Below are 21,958 nucleotides of genomic sequence, written 5' to 3'. Positions count from 1 at the left end.
TCAAAATATCATAAAGCTTTTTTAAAAAAGAACTTATATGCATGACTTTAAGAAAATCTAACAAAGCTACAGACATATAAATTAGATAAACCAATGAGTGATTATTAGTATTTAGTATCCTTAAATATTAAGTTAAAATATGATACCATTATAAAGGTATAAATTGCATTCACATTTCAGACATTTTCATGAATAAAGAAAAGGTATTGACCTTACTATGTTTAATAAGCAAGATACTCTGAGAGATGAGACTAAGTATTAGGTGAGCTGAGCATAAAACCTAGAACCACTGATGTTCCGGTCTTTAAATAACTTTTAACCCCTCACACATCATAGACTTTCATACAGCAAATGTTTAAATGGGCATATTGAATGCAATTGGAAGGATAAGGCAATAACATAAATGACTAATATAATAATACCTAATAACAGTAGGTAGCATTCATTGAGCCTTTACTAGGCGATAAATATTTTAAGGCATTTAAAACTCACAAAAGGCCAGGCACAGTGGCTCACACCTGTAATCTCAGCACTTTGGGAGGCCGAGGCAGGAGGATTGCTTGAGTCCAGGAGTTCAAGACCAGCCTGGGCAACAGAGCAAGACTACCTCTACAAAAAATAAAATATTAGCAGGGCATAGTGGTGTGCACCTGTGGTCCTATCTACTTGAGATGCTGAGGTAGGAGGATCGCCAAGAGCCCAGAGGTTGAGGCTGCAATGAGCTGTGATTGTGTCACTGCTCTCGAGCCTGGGTGCAGAGTGAGGCCCTGTCTCTAAACGAAAAAAGCAAAAAGAACAACAACAATAAAAACCACCTCACAGCAACCCCATGACGCAGTGTAAGCCGACTTTACAGGGTAAGAAACTGAAGCCAGAGAAGTTAATCTACTCAAGGTCGTGCAGCTAGTAGAATGAGGATTTCAGTCTATTGACTGACTCCAGAGCATGTAAACCAGAAGAGATGCTCCCTCCATTATAAAGTACAACAGAACATTAAAAAATGCAGGATGAGGCTGGGTGTGGTGGCTCACGCCTGTAATCCCAGCACTTTGGGAGGCTGAGGCAGGTGGATCAACTGAAGTCAAAGATTCAAGACCAGCCTGGCCAACACAATAAAACCCAGTCTCTACTAAAAATACAAAAATTAGCCGGGCATGGTGGCAGGCACCTGTAATCCCACTATTTAGGAGGCTGAGGCAGGAGAATTACTTGAACCCAGGAGGCGGAGGTTGCAGTGAGCCGAGATCGCACTACTGCACTCCAGCCTGGACAACAGAGCAAGGCTCTGTCTCCAAAAAGAAAAAAAAAAGCATGTATACAAACAGTAATACAAATCAATATAAAGCAGACATGCATGAATTATAACTTCATTCATCTTATCCCCTTAGAATGTAAACTGCCAGACGACAGGAACCAAACTTAATAAGTTTTTCCATTTAAAACAGTTTTTTCTCATTATTTACCATTTGTACATTCAATGCTGCCATTTCTATTCTAGCTTGTACTTTATTTTATATCAAATATATACACAGCACGTTGATGCTGCTATGTAATGTGTTCCTGGTATGGAAAGCTTCAAAAATAATTAACATATCAATTGCCTATCATGTGCCATTAAAGGCTTGCCATTTTAATTATTTCATTTAAGCATTACAACAATCCCACGAGGTTAATATTATCCCCATTTTACAGATGAACAAACTGAAGCTAAGAGATAAGATGCCCAAAGCAACATAGTAAAACTAGACTCCCTTATCTGCCTGACCCAAAGCCCAGGTTCTTAAGCACTGTGTTATATATTTACAATAAAAATAACTAACAGAGTAGGCCTGCCTGGAACTAACTTAGAAAAAGGGTGAGAAAGTCAGCATAGATGAATCTATAATCCACTAAGTATATTCACCCTTGCAGCTTTCAAAAGACTACACTAATTAACTAGAGATTGTTAGAGGATTACTGTTTTATAAGCTGCCTAAAACAAAGGTGGATAAATGTGATATTGTCTGGGGGATGAAATATGTTTATAGATTCATATTTATTACGCACATACATAATATGCTGTTTCAGGTCAATTCAATCTTTATCAAACATGGCTTCAAGTTTAAGGACTTGAAAATTACTGCAAGTAATGCCAAATGATTAGAAAAAGTTCTTAAAAAATAAATTTAAATTCAATTTAATTTTTAAAGGTGACAAATATCATCCTGAATCTATGTTTAGAGAAAAGTCTGGTTTCAGATCTCTTGATCATGAGGATCCATAGATTTATTAGTCTCAAAAAGGTTGATAACCCAACAGGAATACATAACCAGCTTAATAAAAAAAGGGATCCTGTTTTTGAATATAAAAACTCATAAATTCAGATCTTTCTAATTAAAGAAATGTGAATATTTGGCAAGAACTGGAGTAAAATACATATAAATATAATAAAGTGATCTCCTAAGATACGACAAACAAGAGAAAGAACAAATGTTCTAAGGGCCATAAAAGTAGCATTTACATAAACATAATTTTTAAGTGTTCTAAGTACAAAACCATTCTTTTTTTATTTTTAAAAATATTTTAACTAGGCCAGGCGTCGTGGCTCATTCATGTAATCCCAGCACTTTGGGAGGCTGAGGAGGGCAGATCATTTAAGGTCAGGAACTCGAGACCAGCCTGGTCAACATGGCGAAACCTCATCTCTACTAAAAATACAAAAATTAGCCACACATGGTGGCATTTGCCTGTGATCCCAGCTACTCAGGAGGCTGAGGCAGGAGAATTGCTTGAACCTGGGAAGTGGAAGTTGCAGTGAGCCAAAATCACACCACTGCACTCCAGCCTGGGTGACAAAGCAAGACTCCGTTGCCAAAAAAAAAAAAAAATATATATATATATATATATATATATATATATATATATGCACACACACACACATTTGTTTTAGGTTCAGGGGTACGTGTGCAGTTTTGTTATATAGGTAAACTCGTGACTCAGGAGTTTGACGTACAGATTATTTTGTCACCTCAGTACTAAGCATAGTACCCAACAGTTTTTTGTGTTTTTTTTTTTTTCTGAACCTCTCCCTCCTCCCACCCTCCTCCTTCAAGTAGGCCCCAGTGTTTGTTATTACCCTCTTTCTGTCCATGTGTTCTCATTATTTAGGTCTCACTTAAAAGTGATAACATGCAGTATTTGGTTTTCTTTTCCTATGTTAGTTTGCTAAGGATAATGGCCTCCAGTTCCATCCATGTTCCTGGAAAGGACGTGATCTTATTCTTTTTTATGGCTGTTTAGTATTCCATGGTGTATATGTACCACATTTTCTTTATCCAGTCTACCTCTGATGCACATTTACATTGATTCCATGTCTTTGATATTATGAATAGTACTGCAGTGAACATATGCATGCATGTGTCTTTATGGTAGAATAACTTGTATTCCTTTGAGTATATATATCCAGTAGTGGGGTTGCTGGGTTGAATGGTAATCCTGCTTTTGGTTCTTCGAGAAGTTGCCACACTGCTTTCCACAATGGCTGAACTAATTTACACTTCCACCAGCAGTGTATAAAGGTTCCCTTTTCTCCACAACCTCACCAGCATCTGTTATTTTTGACTTTTTTTTTTTTTGAGACGGAGTCTCGCTCTGTCGCCCAGGCTGGAGTGCAGTGGCGCAATCTCGGCTCACTGCAAGCTCCGCCTCCCGGGTTCACGCCATTCTCCTGCCTCAGCCTCTCCAAGTAGCTGGGACTACAGGCGCCCGCCACGACGCCTGGCTAATTTTTTTGTATTTTTAGTAGAGACGGGGTTTCACCGTGGTCTCGATCTCCTGACCTCGTGATCCGCCCGCCTCGGCCTCCCAAAGTGCTGGGATTACAAGCGTGAGCCACCGTGCCTGGTCATATTTTTGACTTTTTAATAATGGCCATTCTGACTGGTATGAGATGGTATGTCATTGTGGCTTTGATTTGCATTTCTCTAATGATTAGTGATGTTGACCATTTTTTCATATACTTGTTGGCTACATGTATGTCTCCTTTTGAAAAGTGTCTGTTCATGTCCTTTGCCCACCTCTCAATGGGGTTGTTTTTTGCCTGTATGTATAAACAATTCTAATCTATTTGTTAAAACATACCCTCAAAAGACTTCTTCAAGACAACATTTGTCTAGTGAAATCCCACTTTCCAGGTTATTTAAGATTTTTCCAAGTGCAAATAATTCCTCCAAATTCAAATTAATGATGCTTTACTAATACCACCACTTTTACATTTATTGTATGTTCCCTAGAAACATATATTCAGTGGGTAATATAAGTCACTCCCCACCAAATAAGTATTCTTCTATCAGTGAAAAATATCCTATTCTTTTAATTTCATAACTGGTTTCACCATTGTGAGATAAAGACCTAAATTAAAGGACAAATATACCATGTTCATGAATTGCAAAAGTTAATATTGTTAAAATGTCAAACCTCCCCAAGTTACTTTATAGATTAAATATACTCTCAATCAAAATCCTAGGTCTTTTTGTAGAAATTGACAAGCAAATTTAAAAATGCATAGGGATATGAGGCCGGGCGCGGTGGCTCACGCTTGCGATCCCAGCACTTTGGGAGGCTGAGGCAGGTGGATCACGGGGTCAGGAGATCGAGACCATGGTGAAACCCCGTCTCTACTAAAAATACAAAAAAATTAGCCGGGCGTGGTGGCGGGCGCCTGTAGTCCCAGCTACTCGGAGAGGCTGAGGCAGGAGAATGGCATGAACCCGGGAGGCAGAGCTTGCAGTGAGCCGAGATCGTGCCACTGCACTCCAGCCTGGGTGACAGAGCAAGACTCCGTCTCAAAAAAAAAAAATGCATAGGGATATGAAAGGATCAAGTATAGCCAAAAGAATTTTGAAAAAGAACAGACTTGGAGGGCTTATACTACCTGATCATATAGCTATACAGTAATAACAATTATAGTATTGGCCTAAGGATAAATATACAGATCCCTAGAATAAAATAGACTAGAAATATAGGGTGAATTGACTTCTGATAAAGTTGCCAATTCAATGGAGAAATGACAGTGTTTTCAAGAAATGGTGCTAGAACAAGTGACTATTCATTTCACTAAAAAAAAAAAAAAAAAAAAATGAGTATTTACCATTACCTCATACTACAAAAAAAATGTACTAAAGATGGATCATAGCACACATAGAAGCAAAACACATAAAACATCTGGAAGAAAATACAGGAGAAAAATACTCATGACAATAACATAAGCAAAATATTTTTACATAGGACAGAAGAAATTGATAAACTGGACTTCATCAAAATTAAAAACTTAACATTATTATGAAATAAAAAGGAAAGCTACAGACTATAAGAAAATATTGTCAATACATACACCTGACAAAGGATTTGTATCAAAATATACGAAGAACCTTCAAAACTCGATAATAAGAAGACAACCTCATTTTTAAAACAGGCAAAGGATTTGAACAGACACTTAACCAAAGAAGATATACAAACGGCCAAAAAGAACATGAAAAATTGTTCAATATGATAAGAAGACATGCAAATTAAAATCACAATATACCACTACACACCCACAAAATTAGCAAAAATCAAAAAGACTGACAATACTAAATGTTGGCAAGAATGTGAAGCAAATGAACTCCCACCCATTGCTAGTGGGAATGTAAAATGGTATAACCACTTTGGAAAATGGTTTGGCAGTTTCTCAACAATGGCATGCCTAGGTATTTACCTAAGAGAAATGAAAACATATGTCCACATAAAGAAATATACATGAATATTTATATATGCAGCATATATATTTATAGCTATATATTTAACATACGAAATATGTGTTAATTATCCATGTTATTGGTAAGGTTTACAATCAAGAGTAGGCTATTTGTAGTCACGTTTTTAGTGGTAAAAAGTCATGTCGATTTTCCACTGTGCAGGGATCAGAGCCTCTAACCCCTAAGTTGTTCCAGGGTCAACCGTATAGGCATTACTGCCCACAACCCCAGCTGAGCCCTAAGTCAACAGCTAACCTCAACTGATAGGATATGCCAGAGCTATCCTGGAGATCCAGTTCAGGTGAGCCTTTAGATGACTACAACACTGACAGAAATCTAACTGCATGAGACCCTTCAGGAGAACCACCAATGGAGTCCAGTTAACCCACAGAACTGTGAAAGATGATAATACATAATTGTTTAAAACCAGTATGTTTTGAGGTAGTTTGTTGTGTAGCAATGGGTAACTGAAACATCATTATACCAACACAAGACCTAGGAAAGTTTCAGATGAGAAATTCAGACTTCTGAGACAAGTCCAGGCTTGGACCATCCATGTGTACCACCAGGCCAGACCCTACCAAAGCCTCCCCCTGAAAACTAGGTGTTCCAGAAGAAGCCAGAAGTGGAGGAGGTAGTAAAAAATACCCCAATGGAGTCACTGTGATTTCCTAATCTATATGCATTACAGTCAGGCTTGCTACTGCCCAAAATATGCTAAAAAGCCTCAATCTTAACAGTCTGAAATGCTCACAAAAAAAATGTAAAATAAATTATATCAGTATTGCAAGCAAACAATTCTCAATTTTCATGCTGTACATAAACTAATGATTATTAGTAACTCATTATTTTTACTTAACCTTTAAGAATGGTAAGCAAACTTAGATTAGACATAGTCAACTTATCAGTACATGGCAAATTATCAGTATATGGTAGTTTACCCACTAACAAATTTGGGCTTAGTAATAAAAGTCCATATGCTATTATTTTGTTTGTGTCATTTGTTCCTGCTCTGAAGGATGACAAGAGCTGATTACTGGCATGTTTCTGACATGTACCCATTATGTGTGATAAACTCCTTAGCCTAGAAAATTTTATTAAACTCAATATTAACACCCTACAAGCCCACACATCATATTTTCAATGATATTACCTTAATCCACAGCAGATTCAAATTTTAAAGAACATGAGCACTTGATATATGCTAGGTACCCTGCCACACTCTGGGGATTCATCGTCAACTGATAGAAATTTCATTCAGAAGAGCCCAGTGGTGGCTCTGAATCATTAACACATTGACATTACTGAGAACCATAATGTGACACAGACTGGTGTGTTTATTTTATATCATTCATTCATTTTAGAGACAGGGTCTTGCTTTGTTACCCAGGGTTGTCTTCAACTCCTGGGCTCAAGCAATCCTCCTGCCTTGGCCTCCCAAAGTGCTGCGATTACAGGCGTGGGCCACCACGTCCAGCCCAGAATCTAAAGAGACATTTCTGGAACACTTAAGATTCTTAACTTTATTTTATTTTATTTTTGAGACAGAGTCTCACTCTGTTGTCCAAGCTGGAGTGCAGTGGTGTGATCTTGGCTCATCACAACCTCTGCCTCCTGGGTTCAAGCGATTCTCCTTCCTCAGCCTCCTGAGAAGCTGGGACTACAGGCATGCACCACCATGCCCGGCTAATTTTTGTATTTTCAGTAGAGACAGGGTTTCACCATGTTGGCCAGGTTGGTCTCAAACTCTTGACCTTGTGATCCACCTGCCTCGGCCTCCCAAAGTGCTGGGATTACAGGCGTGAGCCACCATGCCCAGCCATTTATTCTTAATTTGGTAAGTATTTGTATGTTTATTTAAATATTTATGTGTCTATTACTCATACTAACATGGAAAACACTTGTGCTGATAAAGTGTTCTGAGTGGACAACATTCCAACCTTTAGTGGCTGAAGCTAATCCTGCAAGAGTGCCATGACCAATCAATGATGCTTGCCACAGGGCATCTGGCATTTGCCAACCCTGACCCATTTCATTTCATCAGTTTCATACATCTCCTCCCCTCAAGCCTCCTGTTGGGTCCCTTAAAATATTCCCATGATAGAACTTCCAGTCTTCACCCAGCATTAAGAAGTGACATCTCTCTTCAGCCAGTATTTTTCACTGCTGGACTCTCTCTCCACAAATGCCCCTTGATAAGCCCTACCCTGGCAGATATCTAGGCCCCCAAAGGCCAATTCCCCTAACACAAAGAGTTCATTGGATAAGTCACACTGTAAGCTTAGACAGTAGATGGTTAAACCCTGGTAGTACATGGTAAAGCCATGATATGAATCCAAGCAAGTGAAATCCAGAGTCTCTGCAATTAGTTGCGGCATCTGGCATGTGGTTGCTGCCATTTCTAAATATGCATTAAATTGCATATTCATTTTTTTGTTCATAAGTATCTGAATTAATTACTAATACAAATAAAATATATTGAAAATTTTACTATTTACTATTCTAGCACAGTAAATGGGACCTTTTAAATAATATAGCATTTGTGCATTTTCTTGTTAAAAACATTAATAAGTATGTTAACTCATGCTTTATACTGACTAGCAAAAAATGGAAGGATATCAATATTCTTCATAAAAGGAACAAAAAAATGACTTTACAATTTACAGTCTATAAATGAATATACAATTTATAGTGTCCATATAGTCTCATATTGAAAATTTAACAGTATTTGAACATAAATTAATGCAGAGACTATTATGAATGTTTAAAAAAAATACACATGATCAGTGACTTTTCCAGCTCAGAATCCATAACAACAATGAATCCCATTCACATCCTGTGTAACTCCAAGGGGATGCTATGGGGAAAGTTTCCATATATGGTAATTTTCCCCATAGACTCCCCACAGTTTATACAGGATGTGAATCTGGTCCATTGTGACAATGAAAACAACAAAGCACTGAAGACTCACATGTAACTTTTTTCTGAACAAACTACAGACTAACAAATAGACCAATACAGAAGTGAAAATAAGAAATCTGAGGATTTAAAAATAACTCCTGCATATTTTTATTCCATTTCTGTACTAGTATATAAATATGCAGAAGAAAAAAATTTCCTTATTTACTTTAAAATATTATCTTGATACTAAAAATTACAATGTCAACTACTAACAGCCAAGGAACTCAAACGGAAATTTCACATCAGAATGTGTGTTCTCAGAAAAAAAGAAAAAGTGATATGGTAAGATAAGTCAAATACATTATATGAGCTTTAGTTTTTCAAGCTCCTGTATGACTATGTTCCAGTATAATGCCTATAATCCATAATTATTTTTCCATGTTTGTGACTTCAGCAGTCTGTGGTTTTCTACTTATCTAATGTCATGCAATACTTTTCTTTTACATTCAATGCTCTAAGTGCAGACTTAGAGGTGGGTTTTTGTGCATATACTTAAGTATTTCTATTTTTGTTTTAAGATGAAAGCATCTAAAATCCGATGCAGCTAAATCTAATAACCAGATTAATGTTATTAATGGGAAAGGAAAATGGCTCATGTTCCTAAATTACCCAGTTTCATATGACAAATAATAATAAAAAGGAAAACCAAATAGAGTACTAAAATGCCAAACATACTAACAGCAAAAACAGCAGTCTCTGACACAATGATTTAGTAATAATTAGATGCTTATTTTGAGAAATGGTCCAGATGTGAACAGCCATTTTCGAATAACCATAGTTACTATTCAAATCTCAGCCAATTCACAGAAATTACACACCAAAACAACAGGCCCAAATTTAATCTTACATGTGACCAGTTACCAAGAATGGCCTGAGATGCACATAAAAGAGTACAACTCACTTGTTTTTTTATCAAAGAGATGTCTGTTTAACTACAGTATCTTGGTGACTTAATATTGCTAGAGTATTATTCATTTGACTACCTCTCACACAATGGCTCAAAATTTCAGAAAATTATCTAGTTCCTGGTAACATGGTACCACACTCCCTATTAAAACTGAGAAGCTGTCAGTTTCAACTTAATGCACTCACCAGTAATGAAAACCAAAAGCAACAACTGAACTTTTGGTGCCCATCAAAGACAAATCACATGGGGTATCAAACTGTATCCCAAATTCTTTCCAGCATCTAGCTGCCTACCCCAGGTGATGTAGATATCCAGGGAATGGCAGGGAATATGTGTGGACCAGCTACACCAGAGCTAAAGAGGACTCCTGATCCCCTGACACAGCCATCCACTAGTTTCTCATCTCCACTAAGCTCAGGTGGGGGGATCCTACTAAAGCTTTGTTGGTTCTTTGGTGATTTATTTTCCCCCTCCACAGATGCTCTAGATGTTCTTTTTAATTATTATAACTATACAAAAAATTTTGGAAGAAGGATAAAATAATGCTATTTGCCCCAGGGACACTCTGTTTCTCAGCAGGTAAGGTGTTGCTCTCTTCACTGGACTAACAAGGTAGGTGCTTTGGAAGACAGATTAACGTGTTAGACCAGGGCACAATTCCCACCACAGTACTTCTTAAGTGGTACCCTTGAGAACTCAAAAAGCAAAACATGGGAGGGGAGGGGAGTCCCATGGGAGGACTGAGCCCAATAAATGCTAACTAAATAATTCATCATACTTAAAGCATCTACTCTTTGAAGAATAACTGGCTTTATCAAGGAGGACGTAACCAGATGTCAGCAGTGCAAAATCAGTTTTCCTCAAAACCATTTACTCCACAAAAAGAAAAGATGAAATTTTTTCTCCCTTTCTCCCTAAAAATATTTTCTCCTCTTATAAATTTTTAAGAGAAAAATTGTTTCATTTTGAAGAATTTAATCAATTTATTTTAAAATATATCATTAAATCAGCCAGGTGTGGTGGCTCACACCTATAATCCCAGCACTTTGGGAGGCTGAGGCGGGAGGATCACCTGCGGTCAACGGTTCAGGACCAGCCTGGCCAACATGGTGAAACCGCATCTCTACTGAACAAAAATACAAAAATTAGCTGGGCATCATGGCACATGCCTGTAGTCCCAGCTACTCAGGAGGCTGAGGCAGGAGAATCGCTTGAACCCAGGAGGTGGAGGCTGCAGTGAGCCAAGATTGTGCCACTGCACTCCAGCCTGGGCAACAGAGCAACAGGGTGAGACTCTGTCACACACACACACACACACACACTATATATATATATATATATATATATATATATATATATATATATATATAATTAAATCAAATTAAGAACTCCAAATATACAATTATCACCCTCCTCAACAAAACTTGATAGTACTTTCTTCTTACACCTAAATTATTCTGACCACAGAAACTAAAATTGTATATCTTCAAAGCAGTTAAAGAGCAGACACACTACTCCCATTTTTAGACGTGGGAAATTTTAGTAAAGGAAAAGCTCAGTGAATACATCAAGATGGTAATAAACGGAATTACAGAAGCTATACGTCCTGCTTTGTGATGATTAGTCTACACATACTATAGAACACCCATTTCAAAGTGAGCCCAAAATAGATTGACTGTGGCCAATCTACACAACTGTGAGAGATGCAGATTCACTAAGTCAAAGAGATGAGACTGGTATCATCAGAGATATTGACAAAAGCAGTGTCAGGCATAAAAGAGCATTTATTAATTCTATTGCCATAGTTGTGTAAGTCTTTAACTTTGAAAAACTAGCGTTTACTCTTCCACACAAATTTTTTGGTATTTTAAAGGCTTTTTTTGTGTCTGTTTTTTTGGTGAGTGAGGGTGCAAGTATTTAAAACAATATTATTTCAGTAAGACAGAACGTATTATAATGTGATATCCAGGCTACTGCAAATTTCTGACCTCAAAGGTCTGAAACATAAAATCAACTTAATCAATACAATATTTGAAAATGAAGACATTTCCTTCTCTTACAGGCAAAGAGCAAGGGGGAGATAAAGAAAGTTTAAAAGAGCCACTTACAACATGAATCTATGGCATCAGAAGTCAGAATAGTGGTTACCTTTTCATGAAGAGGGGAAATAATATTGACTGGGAAAGGCCACAAGAGAACTTCCAGGGGAAATGGAAATGTTCTGTGTTTTGATCTGAGTAGAGTTCTATGGGTATAAACATGGGTAAAAATTCACTGAGCTGCACACTTAGACTTAAGCATTTTACTGCATGTAAATCATACCTCAATTTAAAAAGTAAAAGCATCCTATACAAGTAAGGCACTGCAACCATAATCAAGGGTAAGAATCATGAAATCAGAATAAGTTAGAAAAAAATTAACCCTTACCAGGATCTACCACAGCACTGTATACAGAATAGATAGTTAAACAAGTATTTCTTATGACAATTTAGTAAGAACACCCTAGATGGTTTGGGAGATCCCTTTTGAACTAATTGGAATTTCAAATGCGACTATTTTCCTGAATATTTTAAATATAGTTTCAAACCTAAAAAATCGCCTCCAAAAGGTTGAAATCAAAGGCCAAGAAAGCTATGTCTCAGAACACAAATAAAATACACTTGTCCTAACACTGAATGCAGACTTAGGGTATCTTCTTTTTTTATTATTATTATACTTTAAGTTCTGGGGCACATGTGCAGAACGTGCAGGTTTGTTACATAGGTATACACGTGCCAAAGAAGGCAATTCATTTTCAACGCAATATCCACTGACAGTACGAATCTACCTATAAGCAAGAAACAGAGCTTAACATTCATGAAAGACAAAAAATGCTAAAAACCTGCATGATAGTATTCTGTCTTCTGAAGGATATTCTATTCTCTTCAGTAATCTAGTAGCTATGGAGGCCACAAGCAACCAGCAGTTTTCACATATACCATACAGCGCATAGGTGATATTATCAAAAGATCAGGTTTGATGACCAGGAAAGGCTATGTGTCTGCTTGGTAACACTGAGCAGACAATGTTAGAGTCCGTAGTCCAAGAACCAAAGACTTCTGCACTGAGTTTTAACTTCCATTTTTGGCTAAACCAAGTAACAGGTCTAATTTCCCTTTAGTATATAAATATTTCTGTCCATACCTAGGCTCCTACATAAACAAAATTCCATGACTGAAATGAAACTGGACGGTCTTTGACACTTAGTGATCTATTTCTATTTCTTAGATAACCAATTCTAAATGTACCATTAAGTGAATTAAAAAATTATGCCTAAATTATTAGGAAATAATACTGTCACATGCTGAATGGGACATTACATGTCACTATTATTCTAACATGACTTTGATTAGGCAATGTGGTAGTCTGAGATGAGAAGCTTCTACAATGAAACAAAAGTAATTAACCTTTTTAAAAAGCCAATCAAGAAACAAAAGAACTGAGGATTATTAGCTCTCTTGAAATGCTACTATTCTGCAATAATCAGCTATGCACAGTCACACTGATCACCTGAGATCAGAAAACAAAGGTCAAATTACAAGTTCATAAGAAATCAGTTTCCTAAATTCCTCCCCTAAACCCCTTCTCCCTGGCAAAGATAGTGCCTTGCCAATATTTAATGCTCTAGCCAGCAGGTTGAAAGTCTCTTTAGAAATTCTTATCTCTTTTAGAAATTCTTAACTGTCATCTTTGCTAATAGACAATGACAAAATATTCTGCAGAGCCTGTACAACTGCACTGATGTTATATTTCTATATCAACATTAAATAATCCTCACATAGGTTGGTTATAATTTTTAAAATATCCATTGTAGCTGTCTACAACTGCTGTCCTGCCTAGCCCATTGTGCAGGGACTTCTCTGCACCAAAGCAATTTCATTGTATAAGTTTTTAAAAAGATATGATCCTGCTGAACTGTGATGCTAGCCAGCATATCAAAATTGAAGCCACTGTGGGGAAAAAAAAAAATCCATCCTCAAAAATAAGGCTATTTCTTATTCATTTTGAATCTACCTATAATGTCTATGTTTTTGTAAAAATATGGAAGAAGAGTATATAATGATACCTATTTATCTCTTTAGATGAAAAAATGTAAGACTTTCTTTCATTTCTAATAAACACTATCATCTCAGATCCTCCCAGTATCTATTTTAAGGTTTAAGCACCATTACGGAGCCTACAACAATAGATCAGTGACAGGCCTGATCCTATCAATTAACACATTCTAGGGTGGCTGTATGGATTCTGGTCTTCCTACCTCCCTCTTAGAGGCCTGGTTTTGACACATTGACATCCCTGGCCTTAAGGATGAATAACCCAGTTAAGGGGAGTTCCTTCCCTGAGACCAATTCCTTTGTAATTAGAGCCAAAATAGAAAGGTTGTTAATGACCTAAGGCAAAGTGATATAAACTCTAAGCCAATGAAACCATGACAGCAAGCAGATTTCTAAATAGCAGAGAAGTGGGATCCATTTACTTACATGAAGATTCAGTGCCAAACATGGCTGGCTCCAGAGGCTGCTTTTTAAAAATCAGAAGAAAGAAACGGGGAAAAAAAAGAAAGAAAAGCTAGGAGAGTGTACATGTGAGAGTGAAGAGATGAGCCGGCTACACAGCAGGGGTCATGAAGCCAGACAATGCAGTCCAAGCTGTGTCCAGCTGCCAGATTCTCCTGTTACGAGCTTCAGTTTTCTCCCGTGTGATTGAAATGCAAGGTCTCTTAACAGCACCAAAAACCGAAGAGCTGCTTTTGAAAATCCACTAGGCAAATGAAGGCCGACGTGGCTCTTCTGGGATGCAGTGAGGCTGGACTAGGTAGCAGCAGGGGCAGGACTGGGAGCAGCAGCAACAGCGGATACTGCAATCCCCAGCCCTGCTGTAGCAGTAAGACAATAGCAGGGCTTATGCATACGCTGGATGACGTCAGGGACACTGCACAGACCGACTGCGCCGCTTGAGCCAGAGGCTCCAGGGGCTCCAGGAGAGCAGCGTGATTGAAAGGGGAATTCCTTTGTCACAAAATGCACAAGACCGAGAGCCACGTATACATTCCCCTCCTGCGCAGCTCTTCATCCCATGATACCGGCCAGTAAAAGAGGACTCAAAGAAATTTAAATATTGGCTTTATAGCAATTAACCACAAAGACATCATGCATATCAGGCTTCTTGGTTTTGCACAGCATATAGAAAGAACTTTTCAAGGGAATTAAGAATATCAGAAATGAGAAAAATTATCTGTCTTTAGAAGTAATTACAGAAGAGTTCATTGTTATTTTCTAGAAGCTTATGGTAGATTGACAGATCAAGGATTGTACACTCAATTACAACTATGTGAAAACATGTATACTATTACACATATATTCTAGACACATAAATACATACAAATGTAACAGTAAAATAGTAATCTTAAGTACTTAGAACACTGCTTGGCACACAGTGAGTACTCAAATGTAGGTAATTCCATTACTAGCTATTTTGCAACTATTATTCAAATGTGAAAAACGCTGCTCTAGGAATATATTTACATACATGTATTTCTCCTATTTCTTCATCGTGCCTTACATGAATTTCTGTCATTTTCCAGAGCAACTCAGTCATTTTAAGGCTGTGTGCACACACCTGTGTATACCTCTGTATGAGTAAGCATTTGTGACCAACACATTTCTTTCTGATCTACCCACACAAAGAAATAATTGAAAATATTTTATCTCTTGACTCACTGGAACAAAAAATATCTTCCTGTATTACCATATTCTTATAAATCTGTTTTTAAAGAAAAAGTACTAGAAGCATATGAACTTTCATTAGCTATCCAACACAAGCCAAAAAAGTTTTGTTATGTTTTTAAAATACTGAAATGCACAAGAAGTAAATATATATACATATATATGTAACCCCACAATCCCACACTTTTAAAATCATATATGGTAGAAAGTTCAATAGTTCAAGTCTCTTCTCCACCCATTCATCCAAGGTATATACCTTTTCTAATTAATTTCTTGTGTTCACAAAGACATGTCTTGATCTCAATACAGTTTTTAAATATTAAATTCTGCTATGAAAGTGGAACCACATACTACTTTAACATCTAAAAATATCATTAGTACTTTTTCTGGTCAGTATATGTAGGATCTACCTCATCCTTTTAATGACTGCATAAGATTCCACTGTATGAATGTACCACAGTTTATTCAGGGTAACTTGATCTTTAGCTTACTAAAAATGCTGAGCCATTAAGAAGAACATTTGATGATGCTACATAAGATAAAGAACAAATCATCTGTTGCAGGAAAGAATAACAGTAACTAATATTTACTGAGTGTTTACTATGTGCCAGGCACTATCCTGGGTCCTTTACATGTATAAACCCATTTAATCTTCATAATAACCCTACAAGGTAGATACCACTTTTATCCACATTTGACAGATGGTTAAATACTTTGTCGAGGTCACACAGGTGGTGAATGATATACTGGGCTTCAAACTCAGGAGTCTGGATCCAAAGCAATGCCCTTAAGCACACTACGATAATGCCTCTTTCTTGAACAATGAATAAATAATCAGCAAAATTATATTTAAGGATTTAACTGAAATGAAGGGAAAATAGAAACCAACTCAAAATGTGAAGGAAAAAAAATCCTTAAAAGAGAAAGGTCATCAGAGAAAGCAAAAAAAAAAAAAAAAAAAAAAAAAAAAATCACAGAAAATTGCAGGAATTAATAAAAATGTATACCTTCAAAAACAGTCATGTCAACAACCAAGGGGGAATATCAATAATGATGTTGAAATGTAACTGTAGGAAGTGGGAAAGGATAATACAGTTCAAAAGGGTGGAACCTTAAAGCCCCAGAATATTGTCTTACATAAGATCTATTTTAAATTGCATATGAGATGTTGTCACATAAATAGTCACTCAAATAGTGGATGGATGTGGCCATCAGAAAGGCAAGAGGGAAAAGAGAATGAGAAAATGGCCCCTGGGTTAGAGAGATTTTCAAACAGAGGCCATGGTCTACATGTAATAACTGCTTTGCCGACTCATTTATGTTGCTCCTTTTGTTGGCTCATACATATGAGGGTGTATATATGTGTATGAAAATGCATTTTTCTGAGGGCCTATATTTACTTCTTGGCACAGGCTTCTAAGAGTTAAAGGCTGTGATTTTTTTAAGTCTACTTTTTAGACAACTGTAACAGGATCAGTATGCTAAAAACATTAGGCATCTCACTTGCCAGGAAAACCAGACACAAATCATACCCTCCGACTCCTATGAAGATTTCTGTTATGTGGAGGCCTGAGGCATTTCTAAACACTTTAGAAGGTTTGGATCCACATTGCTGAAGACCCATCTTTGACCAAAATGATTCCAAAGGTTTAGTTCATTCCAGTTCTCTCCTCTAGTCAGCTCAGAGAAGGAACACAATGTTTAATGTGTTGTCTAAAGAAAATGTAATGAAGAGAAATGAAGGATGAATAAAACTGATCTGATATCCCTTACTAACCCCCCTCCAAAAAAAAAAACAGTCATATAATACAATCCAAACCCAAAGTGATCTTTGGCTTATCCACTCTGAATATCCCTGACTGCAACCTTGCCCTTCCTTCACAGCAAAGGCACTGCTGTTAATTTCTAGATAAAGTTAGCAACAAAAGGAAGGAAAACATTCAAAATAGTTTAGTGATCAAAATAATAATCATTAAATGAGAATGCTATTGACAAAGAACAATTATAGCGAAGATCTTAAAGTCAGTCAATAGTCACTTTTAAAGGAAAGCCTATCAAGCATTCACTCAACAACTATTTTCTGGGAGCTTACTGTTCTACACTCTAGGCATCAGCCATGAACAGAGTCCCTCCCCTATGAAGCTTGTATCTTAGTGAGTGAGACAGAGAAACAAACACGTGACATGTCAAGTGACAGTATATGTGATGAACAAAGATAAAGAGGAATTAGAGGATATGGAGTAATTGAATGAGAAGGTTATTTTAGGTAAAATTATCAGGAAAGGCCACTCCAAAAAGGTGACATTTCAACAAGACCTGAAAAAACCACATGGTTAGCCTGAAAACCACGTGGTAGGAAGAGTGTTTCATGCAAAGGCCCTGAATAGAAGAGTTTTGGGCCCCTTAAATTATTTTAATAATAAATCTATTCTTGAATCATCAAATATCAGTTTTGAAAGATACCCCCTTCAGTGCTATAATGATGCCATTAGTACAAAAGTGATTGTGCTGCAAGCAAAATAAGTGCTCTTTTCTAATACAAAAAAATCACTCTGCCATGAACTGAAAACATGAGTTGTTCTCTTCAAAGTTTAATAGATTAAATATAGCTATCTTTGCAATAAATGTGTAAATGTTTATAAAAATCACTATGAAAACGTTCAAAAGGGCTTCCCACCACATCAGACAGGTAATTTAATTAATGTATTTATTAATGTGGTAAGAACTTAAATCATATTTTTTTCTCTACAGCACACACAACTAAATTTGAAAGTGCCATATCTGTGAATTTCCTTAAAGTCACCTCCTTTGTTCACACTAAAGTTCTTAGTTTCTTAGTATTCTCTTGATGTCTATTTAGAATGTTAAGGCTGTACATCTTAAACTATCAATTATACATATATAAAGTATTACTTAAGAACAACAAAGAAATGTTTTAATGGCAATATACAAACTATAGAAAATGAAAGAATTCATCAATGATGGTGTTCTTTGTGGGAGGAGGTACAAATTTACAACTAAAAGCATACTCATAGTAAAGCTCTGTGGTAGGATTTTACAAATTTGATTTATTTGCATATGGCTATAATGTGTTCCTTCCTGCTTCAATGTAGTACCACACATAAAGCGAACCTTCTAAAAAGGTGGGTGCATTTTATTTCAGAGCCCTGGAACAAAAATTCTGGCATGCTAATCTTACGAGGAAAAGAAAACCAAAATGCACACACAAGACACAGATACAGGTATACTTGCTTTAAAGAAACCCTAAAATAGAATACTAAAGATTTATAAAACAAATCTTTTGGGGCAATTAATTGCTTTAAAATGTTTTATCTTCAAAAAGTATCTACCACAGAAGTCCTTTAAATAGCAAGCTCCTAAAAGCTATATTCACAAAACTTTTATTTGCACACTGTAATTAACTGTCTTGCCAAAGATCCACCTACAGTTATAATTTATAGATACTGTGTAAGTAGAGTTCAATCTGGATGCACACTGGAATTTATATTACACTGGGCACGAAAAGTGGCCTCTCTCCGCCCTAGAAAAAAAACCTTCCAATTCTTCATTCTTTAGTTTAAAAGCAATCTGTCAGCAAACAATGTCGCCATTACCCAAAAGTTCAAATTTAGGGCAATATAATTCTGAACTGGTTGCACAAATTTTGGGCAAAGACTCATGTCCTTACCTGATCACTGCTTCACCTCTCACCCACACCTTTACCCTACCAGATGTAAAGGAATCGCCCACTTACTCATCAAGTAACCACCACCCATGGTTAATCTAACCTTATTTCTAAACATGTACCAATTTACCATTCAGTGAAACTAGAAATTGAGAAACAAGGCTATGCAATTTAAAAAAGGAAAAGGTTAGAAAGGTCAGAAAAGGTCAGAAAAATCTGGGCACATTTATACTCAGAAAATTTAGGATAAAAACTGAAATTCTCCAATTCACTTCATTACATTAACACCATCTAAAAGAGCCATACACAAGCACAACACCACCACCACAATAACAGAAACTCTCTGTAGACTGTGTGCATATTTTATTCCCGGTGTGGAATAATCTGAACTCAGATATTTGTACTTTAAATCCTATGGCCTAAGAGGGGAGAAATGTGGATTAATTATGGGTTGGAGTTTATTTTAAGTCCATTTAAGTATGATCCAAATGAAATGGAAGAAACAACAAAGGTATGTCTCAGAAATTCCCTTAAGCACTTATCCTAAATTAATCACAATTTGGATAAAACAAATTCATACAATACTCAGGAATAAACTGATGCACAACATTTTTTAAAATACACAATCAATATAATTTTTAAAATATAAATTCAAAATATTATTTTTAAAGTAATTCTACATAACTGGAAAATATTTAACATTTAATTTTACCTGTATAATCCATAATGAAGCAGTAAGCAGGAAACTGAGTATTTTCCAAGTACAACTCTATCAGCCAGAAAATGAAACGGCTCCCTGGACTGACGAACCGTTCTGGGGAAGCCTCCTGCCATGTGACATTAAGCACACCCACACTTCTGCTTATCTCTCTCAAGCGGCAACGGCTGGGCTCTGCTCTCCTTTGCCTGGTCTTTTAAAATCGTCTTTAGAAATGTCTCTCAGAAAATAACTGTTATTTACTCCCATTTCCCTCCTGTATTAATTATTAGGTTAAAACTAAATTTTGGTTTTAGGTTAAAACTCTAAATAAGAGAAAAAATAAATTATTTTATTCCTGTAAGTGAAAAGGACACAAGATATCCATATTTCTTCCTAGTACTCAATGATATGAAGCCACATAACCTGAAAAGAATCAGTGTCCAAATTTTTGTCACAATTTTGTCATTACATTCATTCATTTGATAGTACATATGCATATTTTATCCATTTGTCCATTTGAAATACATTTGACTAATTTGAAAACAAACCTAATAAAGGTGATGCAAGAACAATCCTTTATAGCATATCTAAGACCTCCAACTCATTTATCCAAGTCCTAAAATAGACATCAGCTGGAAAGGACATATGGTCATCACTGAGACACACTCTATCTGATGTAATCTTTAATGTCACATTGCCACATACCCTAAGCCATCTTTTCCTCCACTGCCAATTGTTTCAATCTTGAGTATATCCTAGCTTACACTTTAAATAAACTTTAACAATGGCTACTTCATCTTGATACAATTCTTTACCTTGCCAAAACACAAAACATAAATAAATTTGTACTTTTTTTTTATCCTTTTTTTTTAAGCAACCTGAATGGTTGGACAATTTCCAATTTAGAGTTATATCAAATACCAACCCCTACCCTCCACCACCACCAAATTGCAACCACTTTGAAGAAGAAGTGGTACTAATTGTTTAGAATGGTTTTGCTGGAGTAGTGGGGTGTTTGGTTTTGCTTTTGTTACTTTCCTTTCCACTGAACAGGTTTCTCCAAAAGAAATTATAAAGTTGACAATGCTATAAAATGTGATTTTGAATTTTCAATACAATATCAAAAGTGTGTAATACAAATTCTACAAATTCTAGGATTACTATTATCACTTAACAGATCTCTCCAATAATTTTATTTACTTATTTACTTATTTTTATTTATTTTTGACAGAGTCTCACTCTGTTGCCCAGGCTGGAGTGCAGTGGCGCGATCTCAGCTCACTGCAGCCTCTGCCTCCCGGGTTCAAGCAATTCTCCTGCCTCAGCCTCCTGAATACAGTAGCTGGGACTACAGGCGTGCAACACCACGCCCAGCTAATTTTTGTATTTTTAGTAGAGACAGGGTTTTGCCACATTGGCTAGGCTGATCTCGAACTCCTAACCTTAGGTTATCCGCCTGCCTCAGCCTCTCAAAGTCTTGGGATTACAGGCGTGAGCCACCTCACCCAACCATCTCCAATAATTTTATAAAATAAATAAGAAAGTACCATTTCACTCAGTCGTCTGATCAGTGCTTCCTTACCATAAGCAGAGCCCATTATACCACCAATCTGCTACAGTCAAAAGCTGTTAATTCTCATCAACCTCACCTGTCACTGTTGCTAAGTGAGCCTATCTCATTTATTGGGCCTTAATTCTCTTTATTTTAACCTAGGGTACAGATTGGGAAATCTTCCACAAGTTGTAACAATTTGATATAATTTCTTCCTGATAATTAAGATGTGCAAATGGTTAGAACATTAATGTTATGATTGTTTTAAAATAGTAAGCTCAAAATGCCTGATAATAACTACCTACATTTACACAAAACTTACAAGTGTGTGGAAACACTGATTGCCATTATCGAATATCACCTGGAATAACATTTTATGCTTTTCACAATTTAGTAGTTAGCATGGATTTTTAAAGCACTTACCTAATTATCTGAGTAGCATTATTTTAAGACTTTTTATTTTTATGCTGTATATTTTATAATTCTTGAGAGATATTTTAAGGAAATGCATTTTATTAACAGAATGAAAACATAATGAAATACCTAAATTAGAAAGTATAAGACCGATGGACAGATGAGTAGATAGATATAAAACCTACAACCTACTTATAGTT

At 36.4% G+C, this 21,958-nt stretch overlaps 1 protein-coding gene across 20 annotated transcripts in view; it reads right to left on the bottom strand.

Moving 5' to 3' along the window:
• ST7 (suppression of tumorigenicity 7) overlaps positions 1–21,958 on the bottom strand; it is a 280,933-nt gene that overhangs the window by 194,006 nt on the left and 64,969 nt on the right. For 3 of the 20 annotated variants that reach the window (XM_055283777.2, XM_063642160.1, XM_063642157.1), the window contains exon 1: positions 19,805–19,926. The exons of 9 other annotated variants lie outside the window; for them this stretch is intronic. In XM_055283777.2, coding sequence (XP_055139752.1) covers positions 19,805–19,817 — 13 coding nt within the window. In that variant the 5' untranslated portion in view covers positions 19,818–19,926. Of the gene's footprint in view, positions 1–14,162; positions 16,344–19,804; positions 20,083–21,958 lie in introns of those variants that run through there. 8 more of the 20 variants (XM_055283773.2, XM_055283776.2, XM_063642156.1 and 5 more) reach the window with 6 other exon arrangements.

This window comes from Symphalangus syndactylus, chromosome 6, assembly GCF_028878055.3.
Source record: "Symphalangus syndactylus isolate Jambi chromosome 6, NHGRI_mSymSyn1-v2.1_pri, whole genome shotgun sequence".
In the NCBI taxonomy this organism is placed as follows: domain Eukaryota; kingdom Metazoa; phylum Chordata; class Mammalia; order Primates; family Hylobatidae; genus Symphalangus; species Symphalangus syndactylus.
This window is presented reverse-complemented; position numbering and strand designations above follow the sequence as displayed.